The following is a 20,228-nucleotide window of genomic DNA, read 5'->3' as shown; positions in this document are numbered from 1 at the left end:
AGCTGGGCTTAGCGGGAGGGGTGGGACCATCAGATTTAGGCTGGATTCACACGAACTTATATCGGCTCGGTTTTCACGCCGAGCCGATATACGTCATCCTTATCTGTGGGGGGGGGGGGATGGAAGAGCCAGGATCAGAAACCAAGCTCCCGCCCCCTCTCTGCCTCCTCTCCACCACTCTGCCCTATTTGCAATGGGGAAAGGCAGGATGGGGGCGGGGCTAATTTGCAAAACTTAGCCCCGCACCCGTCCCGCCTCCTTTCATTGCAAATAGTGCAGAGGGGCGGAGAGGAGGCAGAGAGGGGGTGGGAGCTCTGTTCCTGCTCCTGGCTCTTCCATCCTCTCCCCCCCCTGCAGATGAGGGCGACGTATATCGGCTCAGTGTGAAAACCGAGCCGATATACGTTCGTGTGAATCCAGCCTTACTATAAATTACACCAGAAACGGCTATAGTTTATATTGGCAATCTATGTCAGCACATAGCATTGGTTTCTAATCAGTTGCACAGGGAGCCAGAGATGTGTCTAATTTGTTAAGAAGCATGTGTCTCTTAAAGAGGTATTCCCATTTTGGCATTTCAAAGCCAAGATGGGAAACTGCTGCCTACGAAAGGAGCTGAGCACTTAGCCCAGTACTGTTTCTTCAGCTCTCATTGATGTGAATGGAAGGTACGGAAACAGCATAGCACACCCCACTACATTATTTCCATAACTCCCCGAATTACGGATACAGCATAGTGCACTGCATTACACGGTCTCTGTAGTTCCCAATCACTTCAATGAGAGCCGTTCTAAGCGATCATCTCTGTCTGACAGGTGGTCACCACACTGAGCCGGGTTTTCCCATCTCGGCCATGAAAAGCTGAGATGGGAATACCCCTATACCATTTTTAGGCTCATCTTTACTCCAATGCCCTGTTTATGACTAATGTAAAAAAATGCCAGAGAGATGAAAAACCTGTAAAAACAAGTACTTTCCACAGCTGAGGGTTTGTTACAGAGTAGACAATCCTGTGTATGATAAACACAGCAGCAGAAATCTCTCCTGCCATGATAGTTTGTTACAACGTATCAGTTCAGGTAAAATAGATCTGCTGGAGTCAGGCTGTGTAGCTTACATAGGATTGTCTAGACTGGATACAAGTGTAACAAACCCTCAGCTGAGAGAAGTATTAGGTCAGGATGGGTTTTCAGTCTCTATTCCCATTAACTAACAGCTAGAAGAGATCCTGAAAATGAACTTGTCATTATAATGACCACATTTACAGACACTTTCCATTAGACAGCACAATGCTTGAGATCAGCCGCTCCCTTATCCTTAGAATGCCTCTCAGGAGGTGGCGGCTCGGACTTGGTCGCAGACATCTCCTCTTATAAATGTTCCCTCATCTATAGCAATGACCCACCCCCAGCAAGTATGTAGACGCCAATCATTCACGGTCAGGTTACTGGCAGAGGTGGCTTCTGCTCTCAGCCAAGTTATGGGTCTGAAGATCGCCACTCGAGAACGTCACAACATCCGGCAAACAAATCATCTCCTGTCTGAAAAGAGATTGGATATAGCATTATTATATATACTGTATATAGGGGACGCCCAGTGCCATATTATTACATACAGCCCTTATTTAGAGGAGGGTCATGTGATACAGCTCATCAGTAAAGGGGTGTACCAGAATTCCAAGTTATTCCCTATTCACAGGATAGAGTATAACTTGCTGATTGGTGGAGGTTTGACCTCCGAGACTCCCGTCGATCTCAATTGCTTGTACGACCAGCGCTCCATTCAGTCTCCTCACTGCAAGGGGTGCACTAACTCGACAGTGAAGAGCATGGGGACACGGAACCCCTGTTCTTGAAGTCAGCGGGGTCTCAGCAGTGAGGTCTCTGCCAATCAGTAAGCTATCCCATATTCTGTGGATATAGGGATAACTTGTAATCTTGATTCAACTCCTTTAAATGTGGTGGGGTGGTACACCATGGAAGCCCCTGCAGTTTGATTTTCAAATGTCTAAAATACTTTGTTTCAATTCCCCACTGTTATCAAGATCTCTGCTTGTTGTCATTAAAAGAGAACAATTTTATTTACATCACGAGGCTGAAAACATGTACTGACCTTATACTTCTCACAGCTGAGGGTTTGTTACACTTGTATGCAGTCTAGCAATCCTTTGTGAGGAGTGATACATTTTACCTGCACTGATACATTGTAACAAACTGTCAAGAAAGGAGAGAGATTTGTGCTGTTACAGTGTTCGGATCACAGAGAATTGCCTTTATAGGTACATAGTAACAAACCCTCAGCTGTGAGACGTATAAGGCCAGCAAGGGGGGGGGGGGGGGTATTAATCTCAATGAAGGGTCCCTTGAGATCACGAGTTGCAGTTATCAAGAAACCTCTCCTGTTCTCGTGCCGGAAAACATGACATCACAACAATGTAACAGAGATTTTTCCTTATTAGATAATGGGGGTGAAGAGTCACGACCCCTGCAGAGACTATACTGGTGGCCATATTGACTGTCACCCAGGATAGGGGGTGTTTATAATAAGAAGCTGTAAACACACTCATACCTGCTGCTCATGGGCATCGCCGCCAGGCACAGCGTCCCGCTGAATTGTTTCCTTCTTCTTAAAGACAGCCATGAGCTGCTGGTCCGTAGTATAACCATGTCTATCTGGCAGAGGGACGTCCCATGGGCAGCCAGGCCCCGGCCTTCCAGGGTTTGCTTGGGACTTGAGAAAAGTGAAGTTTATTGGGATAATTAGTGATTTTCTACAAGAGTGCCTGCCCATTCCCACATAGCTACCATCTCATGAAGGGTTGATTTGGAGTCTTAAAGGGGTTTTCCAGGCAGCGCCTGCTGTCAGTGCTAGGAGGCACCACTGCTCCGACCCCTGTATAGTGGCGAGCTCTCGTAATTGCAGGCACAGTTCTCACTGAAATAAATGGGAGCTGCAATTACAAGTGCTGGCCACTACACAGGGATCGGAGCAGCGGCTTACGCTCCGATTACCGCGTAGCCCAGCACTGACAGCGAGTCTTGCCTGGAAAACTCCTTTAAGTAAATGGCCACCACCATCAAGCAATGCTGGAAAACCCTCAATGTTTTCCTTGAAATAAACTGGCCAAGTGTCAACCCACCATCATTAATCTTAGAAGTCATAAGAAATCTATGGCTAGTAAACAATGGAGAATGACTATTAAATTATGGTGGTTGGTATTTTGATGTCTCCAATGCGGGCACCAATGCATTTGGAACCCCCTCCCTTAAATATCCAGTGGTTGCTTCTACAAAGGGCTTATTAAGACGACCGTATATTGGCCATGTATTCACGCTGGCCGATATACGGCGTCCCTCTCTGCAGGGGGAGGAGGCTGGAAGAGCCAGGAGCAGTGCTCTGAGCTCCCGCCCCCCCCCCCTCTGCCAACTCTCCACCCTCTCTCCGCCCCTCTGCACTATTTGCAATGAGCGTAGGTGGGATGGGGCAGAGCTAACCCTCACTGGAGCTTAGTCCCGCCCCCGTCCCACCTCCTCTCATTGCAAATAGTGCATAGGGGCGGAGAGGGGGTGGAGAGGAGGCAGAGAGGGGGCTGGAGCTCAGAGCACTGCTCCTGGCTCTTCCAGCCTCCTCCCCCTGCAGAGAGAGACGCCGTATATCGGCCAGCGTGAATACCCGGCCAATATACGGTCGTCTGAAGCCGCCCTAAGATCCATCAGGTTCAATAATGGTCTACATTGGGAGTGATGATCTGCTATGTTATTCTTGTCTAGAATAGATGGCAGAGGGAGTTATCAATATTACAGTAATTATTCATCTACTTTGTGACACTTACATTGTGATCTTGGATTTGCTGGTGCCCGTGAGGGGGCTGATCAGTTGGATATCGATTGTGAGGGCATTCTGTTTTGGTTCCGTCAGATTAAACACTAGTAAGATGTGATGAGCTGTGAGGAGAAGAGAAGATGGGTCATAAATGGGTGACTGGTGACCCAACTGTAGCACCCACTCACTTCAATCAGAACTACAGAAACAACGCTCGGCTCTTTTCAACAGGTGGTCAGCATAGAGTGCCTTTAATTCCCCAACAGTCATCCCATCTAAAAGTACTTTTATGAGATAGGCAAGACTATGCAACCAGCAATAGCAGAGAGGGGGGTGTATATATTCTTCTATCAGAAGTGCCATTATGTTCTCATTAGAGGGTAAAATTAGAATGACAAGTTTGCTTTACTGTGGGAGACTAGATAGGCAGGACTACACCACTAACAATAGGAGAGGGGAAAATAATGAACTGGTCGCTTTCTCTTCTTGAAAACAGCCTTATCTCATATCCATCCCTTGTAGACAGTATCTTTTGTTGTATTACATCATGTTCCCATAACTTACCGCAGAACGGGTTTGCTGTTGTTGTAAGCAGGAACACCGGGACTTGAACTTGGCTGACTTCAGCGGTGAAATATTGTATCTCATTACTGCTGGCACCGGTGAAGTTCACCACTCCAGGGCTGACTGTGCTATTCACAACATCTGGAATAACGGGGAAATCCTTCATTCCTGCAGAGAACATCAAGAGGAATGGTAAAGAGGAAGATCAGCATGGCAATCACTGGGTTTTAAAGGATTTTAGTACTGATGACCTATCCCACCGATCAGCTGTTTGGCCCCTTGTAAACATGGACATAGCCAGAAGCAGGCAGCTCTGTCCACATTGTGGTGGCCCAGGTTGGTATTTGCAGATGCAGCTCACTTTGAATTCAATGCAATACCAACCCAGGCCACTGCAACTTGGACAGAAGTATCTGCTTCCGACTCTGTCTTCAATAACAGCAAGACCAGCGCACAGTTGAGCAGTAGATTGCCAATCAACCATTAATGACTTATCCTGAGGATCCATCAGTCTTAGGCTGCATTCCCATGAACGTATATCGGCTCGGTTTTCACGCCGAGCCGATATACGTCGTCCTCATCTGCAGGGGGGACGGGGGGGGGGGAGAGGATAGAAGAGCCAGGAGCAGGAACTGAGCTCCCACCCCCCCCCTCTGCCTCCTCTCCACCCCTCTGCACTATTTGCAATGGGGAGAGGCGTGACAGGGGCGGGGCTAATTCACGGAACGTAGCCCCGCCTCTCCCCATTGCAAATAGTGCAGAGGGGCGGAGAGGAGGCAGAGAGGGGGCGGGAGCTCAGTTCTTGCTCCTGGCTCTTCCATCCTCCCCCCCCCCCTGCAGATGAGGATGACGTATATCGGTTCGGCGTGAAAACCCAGCGATATACGTTCGTGGGAATGCAGCCTTAAAGTCTTTTAAGAGGTTGTCGGGTTTGTGGATGAAATTACACATTTTCACACATCCAGTGAATAGGTGAAAACTGATAGATCGTTGGAGGTCCAACCGCTGGGACCCTCACCAATTCTGAGAATGTGGAACCTGTGTCCCTCCTATTTTGACAGTACAGGAGCCTTTCTCCTATTTCTGTAATGCAGCTGTGAATGGACCACTGGCCGTACTTGCGCGATCGCAGATCCATTCATCTCAAGGGCGCAGACATATAACCGAACATTATACTCTGCTAATTTTTTCATCCCTATTGAAAAGAATGGACTGGGGCCACTCCATTCTTTTCAATGAGACTGATGGAAATACCCAAGCACTATGCTCGGCTATCTTTGTCTGCCTCATTGAAATGAATGGAACTGTGGTTAAGCATGTGCCCAGCCAGTCCATTAATGTCAATGGAGCAGACAGATATCAGAACATAGCGCATGGCTACCTATCTGCCCCATTGAAATGAATTGAGTGGCAACTGCACATGTGCGACAAGTGACTCATTCGCCACTACATTACAGAAATCGGAGAAACGGTCCAGCACTGATCTATTAGTTTTGACCTATCCGATGGATAGATGAAAACTAATTTCATTCATTGACCGAACAACCCCTTTGAGCAGTAGCAGGTGTAAATAAATTGGCAGGGAAGCTGAAACTCCATCCTGACCTAGTCCTGCTCTACAGTGATCATAGTAGGGAATCCTCAGATATGAAACGTCATATTAATGGATATATAAGCCACATTTCCCACTCTGACTCTGACCCTGCTCTCACAAATGAGGGTTGGTTACAATTGTATCCAGTCTAGACAAACGTTATGAGCTCCTAAACTGCAAATTGATACATTTCACCTACACAGATACATAGTACAAGCCATAATCACAGAGATTTGTGCTGCTTCATTTATCTCACAGAGGATGATCCAGGCTGAATACAATTGTAACAAACCCTCAGAAGTATTACACAGGTATAGTTTCTTGTAAACAATGTACTGACAGTGAGAGGAAATACTGAAAATGGTGCAGAACTGGACCACAAAGTTCATAAGAAAGTTGCAGAACTCTTAAGCCGGCTTCAAATGTGGGTGTATTTGCGCATGCAATATGCAGAGAATCGAACCCATTGACTTCAATGGGTCATTCACATTTCCATATTTGTCATGCTCATTTTGGTTGCGCAAAAAAAAAAAAAAAGTAGAACATGCCCTATCTTTCTGTGTATTTGTATGCCAAAAGTCCCTATAGAAGAATGTCCCTAAGGGTGGATTCAGACGACCGTATATCGGCTTGGTTTTCACACCGAGCCGATATACGGTGTCCTCATCTGCAGGTGGGGGGGTAGGGGGTGGGGGAGGATGGAAGAGCCAGCAGCAGGAACTGAGCTCCCGCCCCCTCTCCGCCCCTCTGCACTATTTGCAATGAAAGGAGGCGGGATGGGGCAGGGCTAAATGCCAAGAATTAGCCCCGCCCCCGTCCCACCTCTCCTCATTGAAAATAGTGCAGAGGGGCGGAGAGGAGGCAGAGAGGGGGCGGGAGCTCAGACCACTGCTCCTGGCTCTTCCAGCCTCCCCCCTACAGAGAGAGACGACGTATATCGGCTGGGCTTGAAAACCCAGCCGATATACGTTCGTCTGAATCCAGCCTAAGAATGTGGGGTGCGCAAATGCCCATGCAATAAACAGATGCGTGAAACACTGCGAAATTCTGCTAGAAAAAGAACACATCTGGAACTAATTTGCCATTTCAAATCAGTGCCTTTTTTGTCGCAAAGAAATGCAAGCAGAGAAAGTACAGTAAAATATGCCAACACGCACGTAAAAAAGCCTCGGTCAGTGCGCAAAAATGGTCTGTGTACATCACATGCTGCATACAGTCCCACAGTCCGCAGACTTCAATGGATGGCAACGGCGACAGTCCTTCAGTATGTAATAGACGCCAATGGACTGTCATGTGATGACTACACTGAACGCAACTTAATAAATCTATTAATACATGGTCTATTATAAGATGGAGGCACAGCTGTCAGCGCCATCACAGAGGGATTTACTGCCCGCCTGTCTATGTTATAATGGGCACTGATAATCATGTCTAAAATGATCTCCAGTCTAAGATCTTATTTTTAAGGGATTAAATCTCGTCTCTCGCGGTTCATGGGAAAAGAAAAATAATCATGATGCGTTATATAATATTTCATAGTAATAATAATTACTGCCAGCAGGGGGCACATGTAGGACATTGTCCTGTGTCGCAGTGTAACTGCTGCATAAATCTACTTTTCTTTCTTAAAGGGTTGTACCAAGATCACAAGTTCTCTCCTCTCCACAGGATAAGTGATAACTGGCTGATCATTTAGGGTCTCACCACTGAGAGCTCCACCAATCACGAGAATGGAGGTCCCATGTCCCCCATTCGTCTTACTGTGGAGTTACTGCATCCACCGTAGTAAGGAGACTGAACAGAGCGCTGGGTGCACAAACACTCCCCTTTAAATGAGACTCTGGGGGATAACGAGCGGCAAGCGCTCAGGTATTTCCGTCACCCCTATCGATATTAATAGAGTGGCGACTGTGCAAGCTTGGCCAGCACACCATTTACTCTGACATCACTGCGGGGAGAGAAGTGGCCATGCAGTGAAAGGCAGAGGAGGACATAGGATCCCCGGTTTCAAGATTGGGGAGGGTCTCCGCAGTAAGACCCCACTAATCAGGCTTTTATTACCTATTCTATGGATAGGAGATAACTTGTAATCTTGGAACAACTCCAAGATCTTTAGTGTCTTAGTGGTGAGACCCCCACTAATCAGCAAGTTATTCCATATCCCGCGATTAATTGTGATCCTGGTAAAACCCTTTTAACAGTTGTCTCATCACGATCATCTATATTATATATATATATACACATACATACATACATACACACACACCCCTATACCAATTAGGGCCCCTCCTCCATGATCCAAAGCGGAGACCCTCCAATATATTACATGGACAATCATTCATCTGAATGACTGGCATGTAATACCAGATTTCTCCTGTAGTGGCCACTACAGAGTAAATGTCTGAACAGGCGCAGCTTCCGGCTAGGAATGTCAACTGATCGGTGCAACACAACAATAAAGATGGTACCTATATATGGGCAGGAGGGCATTTGAGATGTCTGACAATCCACACAGTGACCCTCTTTGAACATCTGGTAGTTTGAGCATGGAAATCCGATGTATGAGCAGGTGCCTTGCACCGCATTGATGAACACGAAGACCGATCTCATGTGGTCACAGATCAAATATCCATATGCTGAAAATTGTTAGAATTAATAACAGTTAGTGCAAATCCATAAAAACATTTCCCAGCTTGAATAAAATGTGTTGAAATATTCTGTGCAGCTATCTGCATGTGGACCTCCAGTAGTAGTTTAGCTCTTTATAGAGTTACATAATGAAATTCTGCCTGCCTGCAGCCACCACTAGAGGGAGCTAAGGAAACTACTGCATACATAGAACTCACTAATAACAGTCTCCAGTAAGTTCTCCCTAGTGGTGACTGTAGGCAGACAGAATTTTATAATGGAGGCAGAGTATATTGAGGGAGATATATTTAAAGCCATTGATAGTATATGTCCTGCTTGTTAAGTCTTTCATCTGGTGATGTCATCTTTCTCAATTATAGTATAATTTATTACATTATTATAACTTACGGTCTCGTATGGACGGACATCCTGGCTGGTCCCGGCCGCCATTGATAAAGTAATCCACATGTCCCACCGGGATGCGGATACCAAAGTCTGAGATAATTGAAAAAGAAGTAAGTAATTTCGGTATGTAATATGGACCAAAGTGGGACATGCAGTGATTTTTTTTTCACACGCGCAAAATACACACATGAAATATGCACGTCTTAATACCCCAATGCAAATCAATGAGGATTAAACTGTCCATCTTATACATGTAAAAAATTTGCTCGTAATACGAAACACAAATATGCCCATGTGAATGATCCCCTTGAAGGCAACCAGAATGCTGATATGGCCCTCGGTAAAAATGAGATTGACACCCCTGCTGTAGGGTAAACAGGTACAGCTACAGCCCTGCCTGATGTTAGGACAGGCTGATAATTTAGTATTGGTTGATTGGCACATCATCCCCATATAGAGAGCAGATACATTACTGTCTGTGTCAGTGTGCAAGGCCTCCACAAACTTGGCATCACTCGGGTCCAGCCTCTCCTCCAGGTTGGTGTACGTGAACTTGTAAGCCGCAGGATCTAGACCTAGAAGAAAAGGATGATGGTAAAAAATATTCATTAGAGAGATCCCCTTAAAGGGAAGGTCTCACTGAAACCCTTTATTTATGCCCTACTAGTACATATAGAAGATAAAATAGGGGGTCCTCTGCTGGGGGATCAGCCTCTAAGAGCAAGAGCGGCTCCAACTTCACCAGACTCGGCCCCTTCATGTAGAAATGTGTGGCTACCTGCGACACCAGAGGTTTCAGAAGCCGGTCCTATCAGCTGATTGCTGGGCTTGCTTCATTTAAAAAAGGGGCCATTAGGAAAAGGGGCATGGATTCTACATGAGGTAGAAATACTTGAAGGGGCATGGCCTGGGCAGTGACTGTCTGTGCCTACAGGTTTCATAGCCATGAAATATTAGAAGGACCCTAATATTTACGAAGAGAAGGACCCCAGCCCCAGTGACTAGTGTCCAAGTTGTTGACCCTATTAAGTTTCATTGCTACTTACCTGTGATTTTCCCAATGCGGCCACCAAAGTAATGTCCAACGTTACCAGCAACATGAGCACCCAGAGAGACTCCAATCAAGTGAAAAGATCCTTCTGTAGACCCTAAATCCTGTAATTTCAGCACAATGAGAGGGTCAGAAGATCTGGAGGTAGAGTAATGGGTGTGAGGCTAGGGCTACACAGTGGCAGGAAACGCCTGTAGCAACATTGGCTGATACTAGACTCCTTCACTCTTAAATGCTTGTTCTACAAGAGTTAATTTACAAGAATAATATTGATGGTCTAGAGCAGTGCTCCCCAACCTTTGGCTGTCAGGGCATGCTGGGAATTGTAGTTTTGCAACAGTTGGAAAGCTACAGACTGGGCAACACTGGTTTAGAAGAACTTGATATTCCAACACAACATCAATAATCTAGAAGAACATTGTAGAGAAACAAAAGAACACCCGTATTCTAGAGGATCATTAATGATCTAAGCACAGCAATATTCTACAACACCAAAGACCTACCAGAATGTCAGTACATCGAAAGAACATCACTGATCTAGAAGCATAGTATATCAGTGCTCTAGATAAACATTAATGAGATAGGAGAACATCAGTGGTCTTCAGTGATCAAAACATGTAATGATTTAGAAGAACATCTGAGAGCTAACAAAACATCAGTATTCTAGTGGACTTTCAATGATCTAGAGGAAATGAATATTCTAGAACAACGCACAAGAAGTCACCTGGTAGTTAGAAAAACAGTGATCCATAGGAACATCTATATTCTATTTGATGATCATTGTTCTAGAATAACATTATTGATCTAGACAAATGTCAGTAGTCTAGATCTGTGAACTGAAAGAACACTGGAGCTGTAAAATAACACCAAAGATCTGAAATATATCTAAAAGGGGTCAACATGAACATCAATGAACTGTGCTTCTCAAACTGTAAGGTAGCCTCGCAGGTGAGGCATCGCCTAGTTCTGAATGGGGTGCGGCATGCCTCCCAAGCATCCAGAAGTCATCAGAACAGACCACTGTCTAACGACACAATATTTTTGGCCTGGCAAAGATGACCCATCATGAGTCGCTTTGCCCAGGAAGACATGATCTGATGCAGACTGGCACAGGGATAAAAGCACTGAAGCCCAGGCGATGACATGATTTCGCTGGAGAGAGTCCAGAAAAAAAGTTTGAGAAGCCCCTGTGTAGAGGAACATTAATATTCTTGAAGAAAATCAATGCTCAAAAATCTCAGCGATGTATTTAAACTTCAGTATTCTAGAAGAAGGTTAATAATATAGAAGAACAGATCTAGATAGACATCAGTGAGCTAGAAGAACACCGATGATCCATTTTAGAAGAGCACCAATGGTTTAGAACAAGAGCGGTGATCAAAGGATCATCAATGAATAATTAGAGAACCAGTGGAATAATAGAACATCAGTGATCTATTGGAACATCAGTATTCTAGAAAAACATGAATGATCAACCACGCAGCATTCCAATCACCCAGCCTGCAGTCTCAGCAGCAGCGCAGTCTGACTGCTAACCTCTCCTCCACAGCCTTCGCATGCACAGTCCTATACGCAACGCACAAGCAGAGGCGAGAGGTCAGCAGACACAGACTCTGCACTGCCACCGCTAGAGTGGACCTGAAGACTGGATGAATGGAATGTCTGTAGGGATGCTGCCCAGCCCGAGGCCAATAGAGGGTTGCTTTTAGTACTGGGGATACTATGGAGGTCACTTATTACTACTGGGGCCAATATAGGGGGCACTATTAATACTGGAGCCACTATGGGGGGCACTATTACTACTGAGGCCATCTATGCAAGGAATACTTACTACTGTGGCCACAACAGGAGTCACTATTATTATTGGACCACTATGGGGGTCATTATTAGGGCACATATTTGCAAGACCAAAAATTGCTTAAACTTGCATTTTTAAGTCGCTCTGAACGCAGACACAGAAATACTGCACAGATATACAGTGAATACACAGCTTTCCTGCGTATTCATTGCGTATCTGCGTTGGCCCATTCACTTCAATGGCTTATTGCGGTGGCACCAAAATAGGTCATGCCACATATTTTTTTACGCGATCGCACATTGTGTGAAAATATACGCTCATGTGAACAAGGCCTTACTATGTAGACTTACAATTACAATCGGCATTTGAAGGCAGCCATAAGGCTGATGTCGCCCTCAGTAAAAATGAGTTTAGCACCTCGGATATCACTGGTCTAGATAAACATTAGTGAACTTAAAGAACATGAATGATCTAGAAGTAAATAATGATCTATGAGGACATTGGTATGTAGAAGGATATGCATTATCTAGAAAGTCATTGGTTTAGATATATTAGCCATGTAGAAGAATATCAATAGTCTATATTCTGGAAGAACCATGGTCAAAAGACATTCAACGTTACATTATATGAATGTTCAAGAAAGCGGATACCAGAAAACACTTGATGAGCGCCACCACTTCCCGACTCAGTTTTGGAACGTTCTCCACGGCTTGGTTATATTTAGCTGTGGCACCGCACACCCAGTCCACCACCACCACATTAACCTCCCCAGCAGCGAGAAGAGCTTTCACCATGCCGTCAACCCAAGATGGCTTCGATCCAAAAGCCCTAAAAGGTTAAAAAAAAAAGTCAACATAGCCTGGTTACAATTGTGTAAGTAGATGATGTGTTATAAACGTTATACACCAACAGTCGCCATCTATAGGTCTCCTGACCTGAAGCCATGAAGGATGACCTTGGTGTCCAGAGTTGCATTGAAGGCCGAGTTCTCGATGCTGTGTGTATCATTGGCATAGATAAGCTCAGCACATGTCGAGTTCCTGGGGCTGAAGAGCAGGAACTGTGTCTGGAGGGTATTAACCCGGAAAAATCCTGATGTCTGGAATTCTGCGCAGTCATGGAGGATGGCGAAAGCAACGTGTGAAGTTGCTGCAGGAAGAGAGATGACCTTGATTGTAATCACAATGGGACTCATGTATCAATACAGTCAACATAAATATGATCATTGGGCTCATTTCTTCCTCCATGCAGCGGTAGGGGTGTCTGTGAAGATCCATGCTATCCATGGAGAAAGGGAAGGGGCCAGAGGTGTAACTTGAAGCTTCTGGACCCCAATGCAAAACCTGTAGCAGGGCCCCCAGCTATACTGCTTTATTCATAGTACTGGGCTCCCTAAATGGAGAAGAGGGGCCTTATGGGCCCCCTATGTTCATGGGCCTGGGTGCAACCACATCCCCTGCATCCTCTATAGTTACGCTCCTGGAAGGGGCTAATCGAAAATTCCCCTTCTGTGAGTCTGAGCTGCCTACAGAGTATGTTTGGTCTGGTTGGTGGGTTTCATATTTTGGGGCATTATTACTAGAATACCAACTCTGGATCACAACATAACTTGTCTTAAGTCTCTGATGCTTTACTCTGGCTCTTCTGAATGGTGGCCCCTAAAAATATAGGGATCCAGAGCAGACAATCCATTTGATGATAATCTAGGTGCCTTCTTATAGGGTTTCCCCCAGTGGCGTAACTATAGAGGATGCAGGGGATGCGGTTGCACCTGGGCCCAGGAGCCTTAGGGGGTCCATAAGGTCTCTCTTCTCCATATTGGGAGACCAGTACTATGAATAAAGTATTATAGTTGGGGGCCCTGCTACAGGTTTTGCATTGGGGCCCAGGAGCTTTAAGTTACGCCTCTGATTTCCCCTATAAGCAGCTAATGACATTGTTCTAAGGTAAGTTCAATATTAGGGCATTGTGGGCTGTCAATGTCAGCCATGATGAGAATATTCACTTTTACTGCTCTGAAAATAAATTTCCTCTAATTTGCAGTACTAGATAGGAGTTTGATGACTGGTCACGTGAGATTGGTTAAAGTTTTTTTTCCCATGATTGAACTTTCTTTTTAAGTTTTCACCCACCACCACTGGATGGGTGAAAACTGATAGATCAGGTAAGGGTCCAACCTCTGGAACCCCCACCGGTTCTAAGAATGGGGGATCTGTGTCTCCCCTATTTCACAGTTCAACATACATTGTCCTGTTTCTGTATTGTAGTAGGGAATGGAGCTGCTGGTTGCACATGTGCAGCTCCATTCCTCTCAATGACACAGGCAGATAGTCGACTGCTGTAGTTGCTCAACTTTCTGTCTGCTTCATTGAAGTTAATGGAGTGGTGCCGCTCCATTCATTTCAATGGGGCGGACATAAATAGCCAAGTACAAGTGCTCAGCTATCACCTACAATCCAATTGAAGATGAATGGAGGAGCACAGTGGGAAAGAGGCCATTCAGTCGTCTTCTCACTGCGAGGGAAGGGGGGTGCAGTGAGAGGGACACGGGACTCCCCATTCTCAGGATCAATAGAGCTCTCAGCAGTGAAGTCAGAAAAATATCCATTCTGATCCTACCCCAATAAACTCTGATTGGTTGCCTGTGATTTGAGTCCTGTAGCTAATTTGTTGACTGCTGTTTACAACATTAGCGAACATTAAGAACTGCTGTGAGAGGGGATGAGAGAGCTGATTTTTGCCCTGTCTGAACACAGAACTCTGGAAAACTGGTGAAGAGTGCATCTCATACACATTTACATTCCCATATTTTGGGAAGTTTTAGGTTTTACAGACCCTTTAATACTGAAATGTACTTAGAGTGAATCATCTTCACATTGTATGGATGATTTCATTTCTATAATAGGAAAATAGAGGTGAATCACTGTTCTTGTGAAGCTGTGTACTGTGCAGCGTGGCAGGAAGCGTTACTGTGCAAGTGTAGGAGACACCACAGGTGTAGCCAAAGACCCTGGTACAAAAGTTTAACTTGGACCCCTCTTTCCATGCAATTTCATGTTCTGATTCAAGGCTGCATACCTGTTCCACCCTCAGAATCTAATCATGCATCCCCTATGCCGCTCCTGCATTCTAATAGTGTGTCGCCTGTACTGCTCCTGCAAACTAATCACGTGTCCCCGATGCTTCTCCACAATCTAATTATGTGTCCTCTGTGCTACCCCTTTAATCTAATCATGGTTCCCCTGTGCCCAAGTAATAATACTCTCTCTGTGCCCATGCCATGTAATAGTGCGTCCTCTGTTCCCATGCCCCCCAAGTGTTAGTGCTCACTCTGTGCCCATGTCCCCCAGGAGTGGTCTTTTATAATCTCTATTTGTCTGGCACTTGCATATCTTTATTCTGTTCCTCTTCATGCAGAATGCCACTGGCGCACGGAACTGGATCTTCCTCCCAACTCCTGTATTTGAAGCACCTCAGAGAACGCTAGAGGAGTGTTGTACTGCTGGGATTTGTAGTACTATGGGTTTCCAGGAGTACACCTTCTCAGCTGAGGGATAATTGAACTGGCTGGGTGTGGAGTTTCTCCAGCCAGCTAATCCCCGCTGGTCTGCTGCATATAAATACCAGCTCCTCTGGCTAGAGGCTGCTGGTTATTTTACTCTGAGTTATTCCCACTTTGAGCTTGGTGTTATACATGTTGGTCTGTAGTGTTTCTCTTGCTTTTCCTGAGGACAGTCTAGACACCTGTTGTTCTCATCTGCATCTTATGCAGACCCCCCTCTCCCTTCTCTTTTTACAGGTGCGGCCTCCAGACATCTGATGTCACATATGGTCAGATGGGTGATTCCTGACACTGTTCCCTTTATGTCAGCATGGTAGCGGACTCTCTTTCCCCTTGGTGTGAGGACACTTCGACTACCTATCATTTACTAGCTGTTTGCATGTGAGTTCAGAGTCGGGTTTCTGTTTTGTGTGGTTTGCATTACCTGAGGTGTATGTTTGAACAGCGACGTGTTCAATGGGTCTGTACAGGAGGCCAGACATGGGGTGTATGAACTTTCCTGTTCTCTGTGGTATGCATTATCTGTTGTGTATAGGTGTGAATAGTGACGTGTTTTGAGTGTCTGTACAGTTGGTCAGACATCAGGGGGAAGGAACAGTCATGTTCTGTGTGTGTGAACAGTGTCGTGTCCTACGTTTTGTGCATCTCTACAGGTTCCTAATCAGGAATAGTCTGGTCCTAGACAAAGACAGTGGGGTCGTCCTTATTAGGGCGCCTACCCCGCTTTTAAGCAGGGGGTGCCCCACTTCCCCTGATTAGTAAGGGACAGGTTTCCTACCATCTTTGCCTGTAGTGGTGCGATTGGTCCTTGCAAATACTATGCAAGTGTGTTTGTGGTTTTACTAGGACACAATCTCGTGTCCGTACTGAGGTGCGGTGCTAAGTGCACCACACGGACGTAACAAGGATCCAAAGAGGAGTAGTGAGGGGAGGAGGTTGCACACGGTGCTGTGCGCCAGTAACGCATTGCAAAAGGAAGAACGGAATAAAGTTGTAAATGTAGCAGATCAGTCAGCCCAGGGCTAGTATGGCGAGGGGGGCCTCTAGACTTCCAGGTTTAGGGTCCCATCACAATTGCGATCCCTATAGCTATGTCACTCAGAGACACATGAATCTGATTCTTTATTAATACAGCCTGCTATACCAGGAAAGGCCACACTGTCCCTCCGCCACGGCAGACCTCCCTGTGCTGTTTGCTTCTCCTCTCACACACTGAATTCTGTGCTGCATCACAATCCTAAAATAGCTAATAGTCTAATTTCACACGGGCGAGCGCGATATCGGACCGTGAAACTCTGCCTTCTATCAAGCTTGCAAAGATGCGATGTCCCCGCAAATCCAAGGGATTTTTGGGTTAAAACTTCCTCGCATCACTTCAGGGAAATGACAATTCCCCTGTGGCTGAAAGGATCGCGGAGTGTTTCCCATTGTTTTTAAACCTCGCATTGCATCACACTCATGTGCTCCTAGCATGCTGTGCAATTCTTTGCTGGACCCATTGAAAACAACGAGCGATGTGATGGGACACCAAAAGATAGGACATGCTGTGATTTTCTTTTTTTCAGGATCGCGGTGCGATAAAAAAGAAATATCGCTCCCGTGTTAGATCCCATTCAAAAGAATTGCGTTCATATTTGTGCGTCTTGCAATGCACAAATCTCGTGCGAGATTCTCAACCATGTGAAACTGGCCTCAAATCAGTTCTTAGCTTAAAATTTCTCAATATACTCCAATAGCTCCATCCACTTCTATTAACAATGTTGGAGCTCCCTCTTGTGGCCAACTTTAATAATGATGCCTGTAGCTCAATATTGTATGCCACAGTGTGGCTTATAGTGGGTTTGAATGGGACTTTGCCCCTTGTGTTTACTACATGGTGACATAGCCAAACAGACCAGCATAAATAAATACACCCTACTTAACTCCTTAATGACCATCCATACGTCTTTTGATGGCGGCCATTAAGGGGCTTTATTCTGCCCCTTATAGTAGTGAATAAGTAGTGAATTAGAAGTATAGTAGTGAATTAGAAGAATGATAAATATGGTGATATTTAAGTTCCCTAGTGGGACAAAAATTTTAAAAAAAAGTAAAAAAAAAAAAAAGTAAAAAACTAACTAAAAATAAATGTGGCAAAAAGCACACCTTCCCTCCTTTAGCGCTCATGCCCACAGCCGAGTCAGAGTCCGACTTGCAGAGGAATCAGACTCGGCGTCCCACAGAAACCCCATACTCACCTCTCCGGATCCACCGTGAACGTCTTGGCCGGCGCACATACGCAGTGCAGGGAATGACGCGTTGATGCTGGGCTGTAATGCGGATTCTCGTGGTAGTTCCACAGTGCCCACTATGGAATATCGCGGGATGGACGGCTTCCATTGACTGCAACATAAGCTGTCCGTGCACAGAATAGAACATGCAGCGATTCTCCCCCGTGAGCATAAAATCGCAGTTGATTTCCGCTTGTGGGCAGGGGAGAATCGTTTACCATTGCATGTCTACGGACAGTCATTGCTGCGGAATTCACGGCGGGCGTCTGGCCGTGAATCCTGCAGCGATAATCTGTCCGTGGGCATTGGCCATTACTTTGTAATAAAGAAAAATCACATGTATGGTACCGCTGTGTTCGTAATGACCCAGAGAAAAAAGTTAGTACATTGTTTAACCCGCACAGTGTACGCCATGAAAAAAAATACAAACATCATGTCAAAAATAGCTAAAAACAGAATAGAAAGTGACCAAAATGTGACATGGGTCAACAAATGGTGCCAATAGAAGTACAACTCATCCTGCACCCCCCCCCCCCCCATCCTTCTGCTGACAAAAAAAGAAAGATGTTAGGGGTCTTTGAATGCACCAATAAACAAAAAAACACAGAATAAAAAAAACACCACCTATATAAATGTGGTATTGGTGTAATCGAAGCGGTCTCCAGAATTAATCTAACATATTATTTATATTGAACACTGTTAAAAGAAAAGAAAAAACAGGCCAGAATTGAAGAATTTTGTTAATCTTGCTTCTAGAAGAAAATGGAATAAAAAGCAATCAAAATGTTATATATTCCCAAAAATTGGACAAATGAAGATCCCACAAAAGCAAATCTTTAAAAAAAAAAAAGTTTTTTTTGTGTACAAAAAGTTATACATTACATTATATATACCCCAAAATGACTTAGAAAATACATTTAGTCGTGCGAAAAACAAGCCCTCATACGGCTGTCTGGACAGAAAATATATAGAGTTCTGCTCCTGGAATGCAACCATGAAAGAAACTAAAAAATGAGTTGGTCATTAATGTGCAAACAGGTTTAAGTGGCCAACTAAGGGGTTAATAAATAGAATTGGGCAAACCTGGTCCTCCATGCAGTGTGCTTCACTTCACACAAGTCTAAATGCAGAGACCCCAATATGTCCCCCTGTGCCCCCACTAAAGATATGGGCTTGAAAACTCCCCAAATCCGTGCTGGAGAATGTGCCTCTAGGGAAGCAGCCGGGGTATGTGACAATGTCAGGGGGATCAGGGGACTGTATGAGGCCATTCATGAAGCTGGAGGCTCTGGATGAACAGCATTATTATGTGTGGAGGCTGATCTGTGCCCTACTGTCTGCATCGGGGACTCACCTGTTAATACAAGGCAGGTAAGTAGCGCTGCGGTTAGGGTGGGCTGCACGATCGTCATCCTTGGTCCGGCTGTGATGTGGTGTGACCCCATCTGTAACCCTTTCATTGGATTAGCAGATTACTATGCTGATCCAGGGTTGAGTCTGTGTAATCCCGTGTCAAGCAGTTCGGCAGTGTCGGGGTTAATGCTACCAATCATTAGCCGGGCGGCTGCTGCTTGTGTAGTCAGACTGCTGATAAAGGTCCCAAATCCTCACCCTGCCCCTCCGGGAGTGAAGTGTCACCTCCTGCAGCGCGGCCACAAGGCGGCCACTGTCCTCCCGACCATTGTGGGGGACACAGAAGGACGTCTGTGCGGCCGCTGATACAATGTAGACATTCAGATCTCGGAGACACAGAAGTACATAGACAGGGTGGGAGATTGTATACTCCAGTCACATCCAAAGCTGCCGGCCCTGCTCTATACTCCAGTCACATCCAGAGCTGCCGGCCCTGCTGTATACTCCAGTCACATCCAGAGCTGCCGGCCCTGCTCTATACTCCAGTCACATCCAGAGCTGCCGGCCCTGCTGTATACTCCAGTCACATCCAGAGCTGCCGGCCCTGCTCTATACTCCAGTCACATCCAGAGCTGCCGGCCCTGCTCTATACTCCAGTCACATCCAGAGCTGCCGGCCCTGCTCTATACTCCAGTCCCATCCAGAGCTGCCGGCCCTGCGCCTGCTTTATACTCCAGTCACATCCAGAGCTGCCGGCCCTGCTCTATACTCCAGTCACATCCAGAGCTGCCGGCCCTGCGCCTGCTTTATACTCCAGTCACATCCAGAGCTGCCGACCCTGCTCTATACTCCAGTCACATCCAGAGCTGCCGGCCCTGCTCCTGCTTTATACTCCAGTCACATCCAGAGCTGCCGGCCCTGCTCCTGCTTTATACTCCAGTCACATCCAGAGCTGCCGGCCCTGCTCCTGCTTTATACTCCAGTCACATCCAGAGCTGCCGGCCCTGCGCCTGCTTTATACTCCAGTGACATCCAGAGCTGCCGGCCCTGCGCCTGCTTTATACTCCAGTCACATCCAGAGCTGCCGGCCCTGCTCCAGCTTTATACTCCAGTCACATCCAGAGCTGCCGGTCCTGCTCCTGCTTTATACTCCAGTCACATCCAGAGCTGCCAGTCCTGCT

General features: G+C 46.0%; 1 protein-coding gene across 1 annotated transcript; it reads right to left on the bottom strand.

The window, feature by feature from the left end:
- Positions 1-398: 398 nt before the first annotated feature.
- Positions 399-19,287, bottom strand: PLA1A (phospholipase A1 member A). The gene is made up of 11 exons (XM_066599242.1): positions 19,049-19,287; positions 12,798-13,011; positions 12,513-12,690; positions 10,060-10,168; positions 9,487-9,588; positions 9,017-9,103; positions 8,449-8,616; positions 4,387-4,554; positions 3,833-3,944; positions 2,569-2,730; positions 399-1,541 (listed from the first exon to the last, which is right to left on the bottom strand). The coding sequence occupies exons 1-11, from the start codon at positions 19,152-19,154 to the stop codon at positions 1,445-1,447; spliced, it is 1,503 nt and encodes a 500-aa protein (XP_066455339.1). The 5' UTR covers positions 19,155-19,287; the 3' UTR covers positions 399-1,444.
- Between the last annotated feature and the right edge of the window lie 941 nt (positions 19,288-20,228).

The sequence above is a fragment of the Eleutherodactylus coqui genome, chromosome 4 (assembly GCF_035609145.1).
Source record: "Eleutherodactylus coqui strain aEleCoq1 chromosome 4, aEleCoq1.hap1, whole genome shotgun sequence".
Taxonomy (NCBI): domain Eukaryota; kingdom Metazoa; phylum Chordata; class Amphibia; order Anura; family Eleutherodactylidae; genus Eleutherodactylus; species Eleutherodactylus coqui.
The sequence above is the reverse complement of the archived record's forward strand: the minus strand, read 5'-3'. Positions and strand labels throughout refer to the sequence as shown.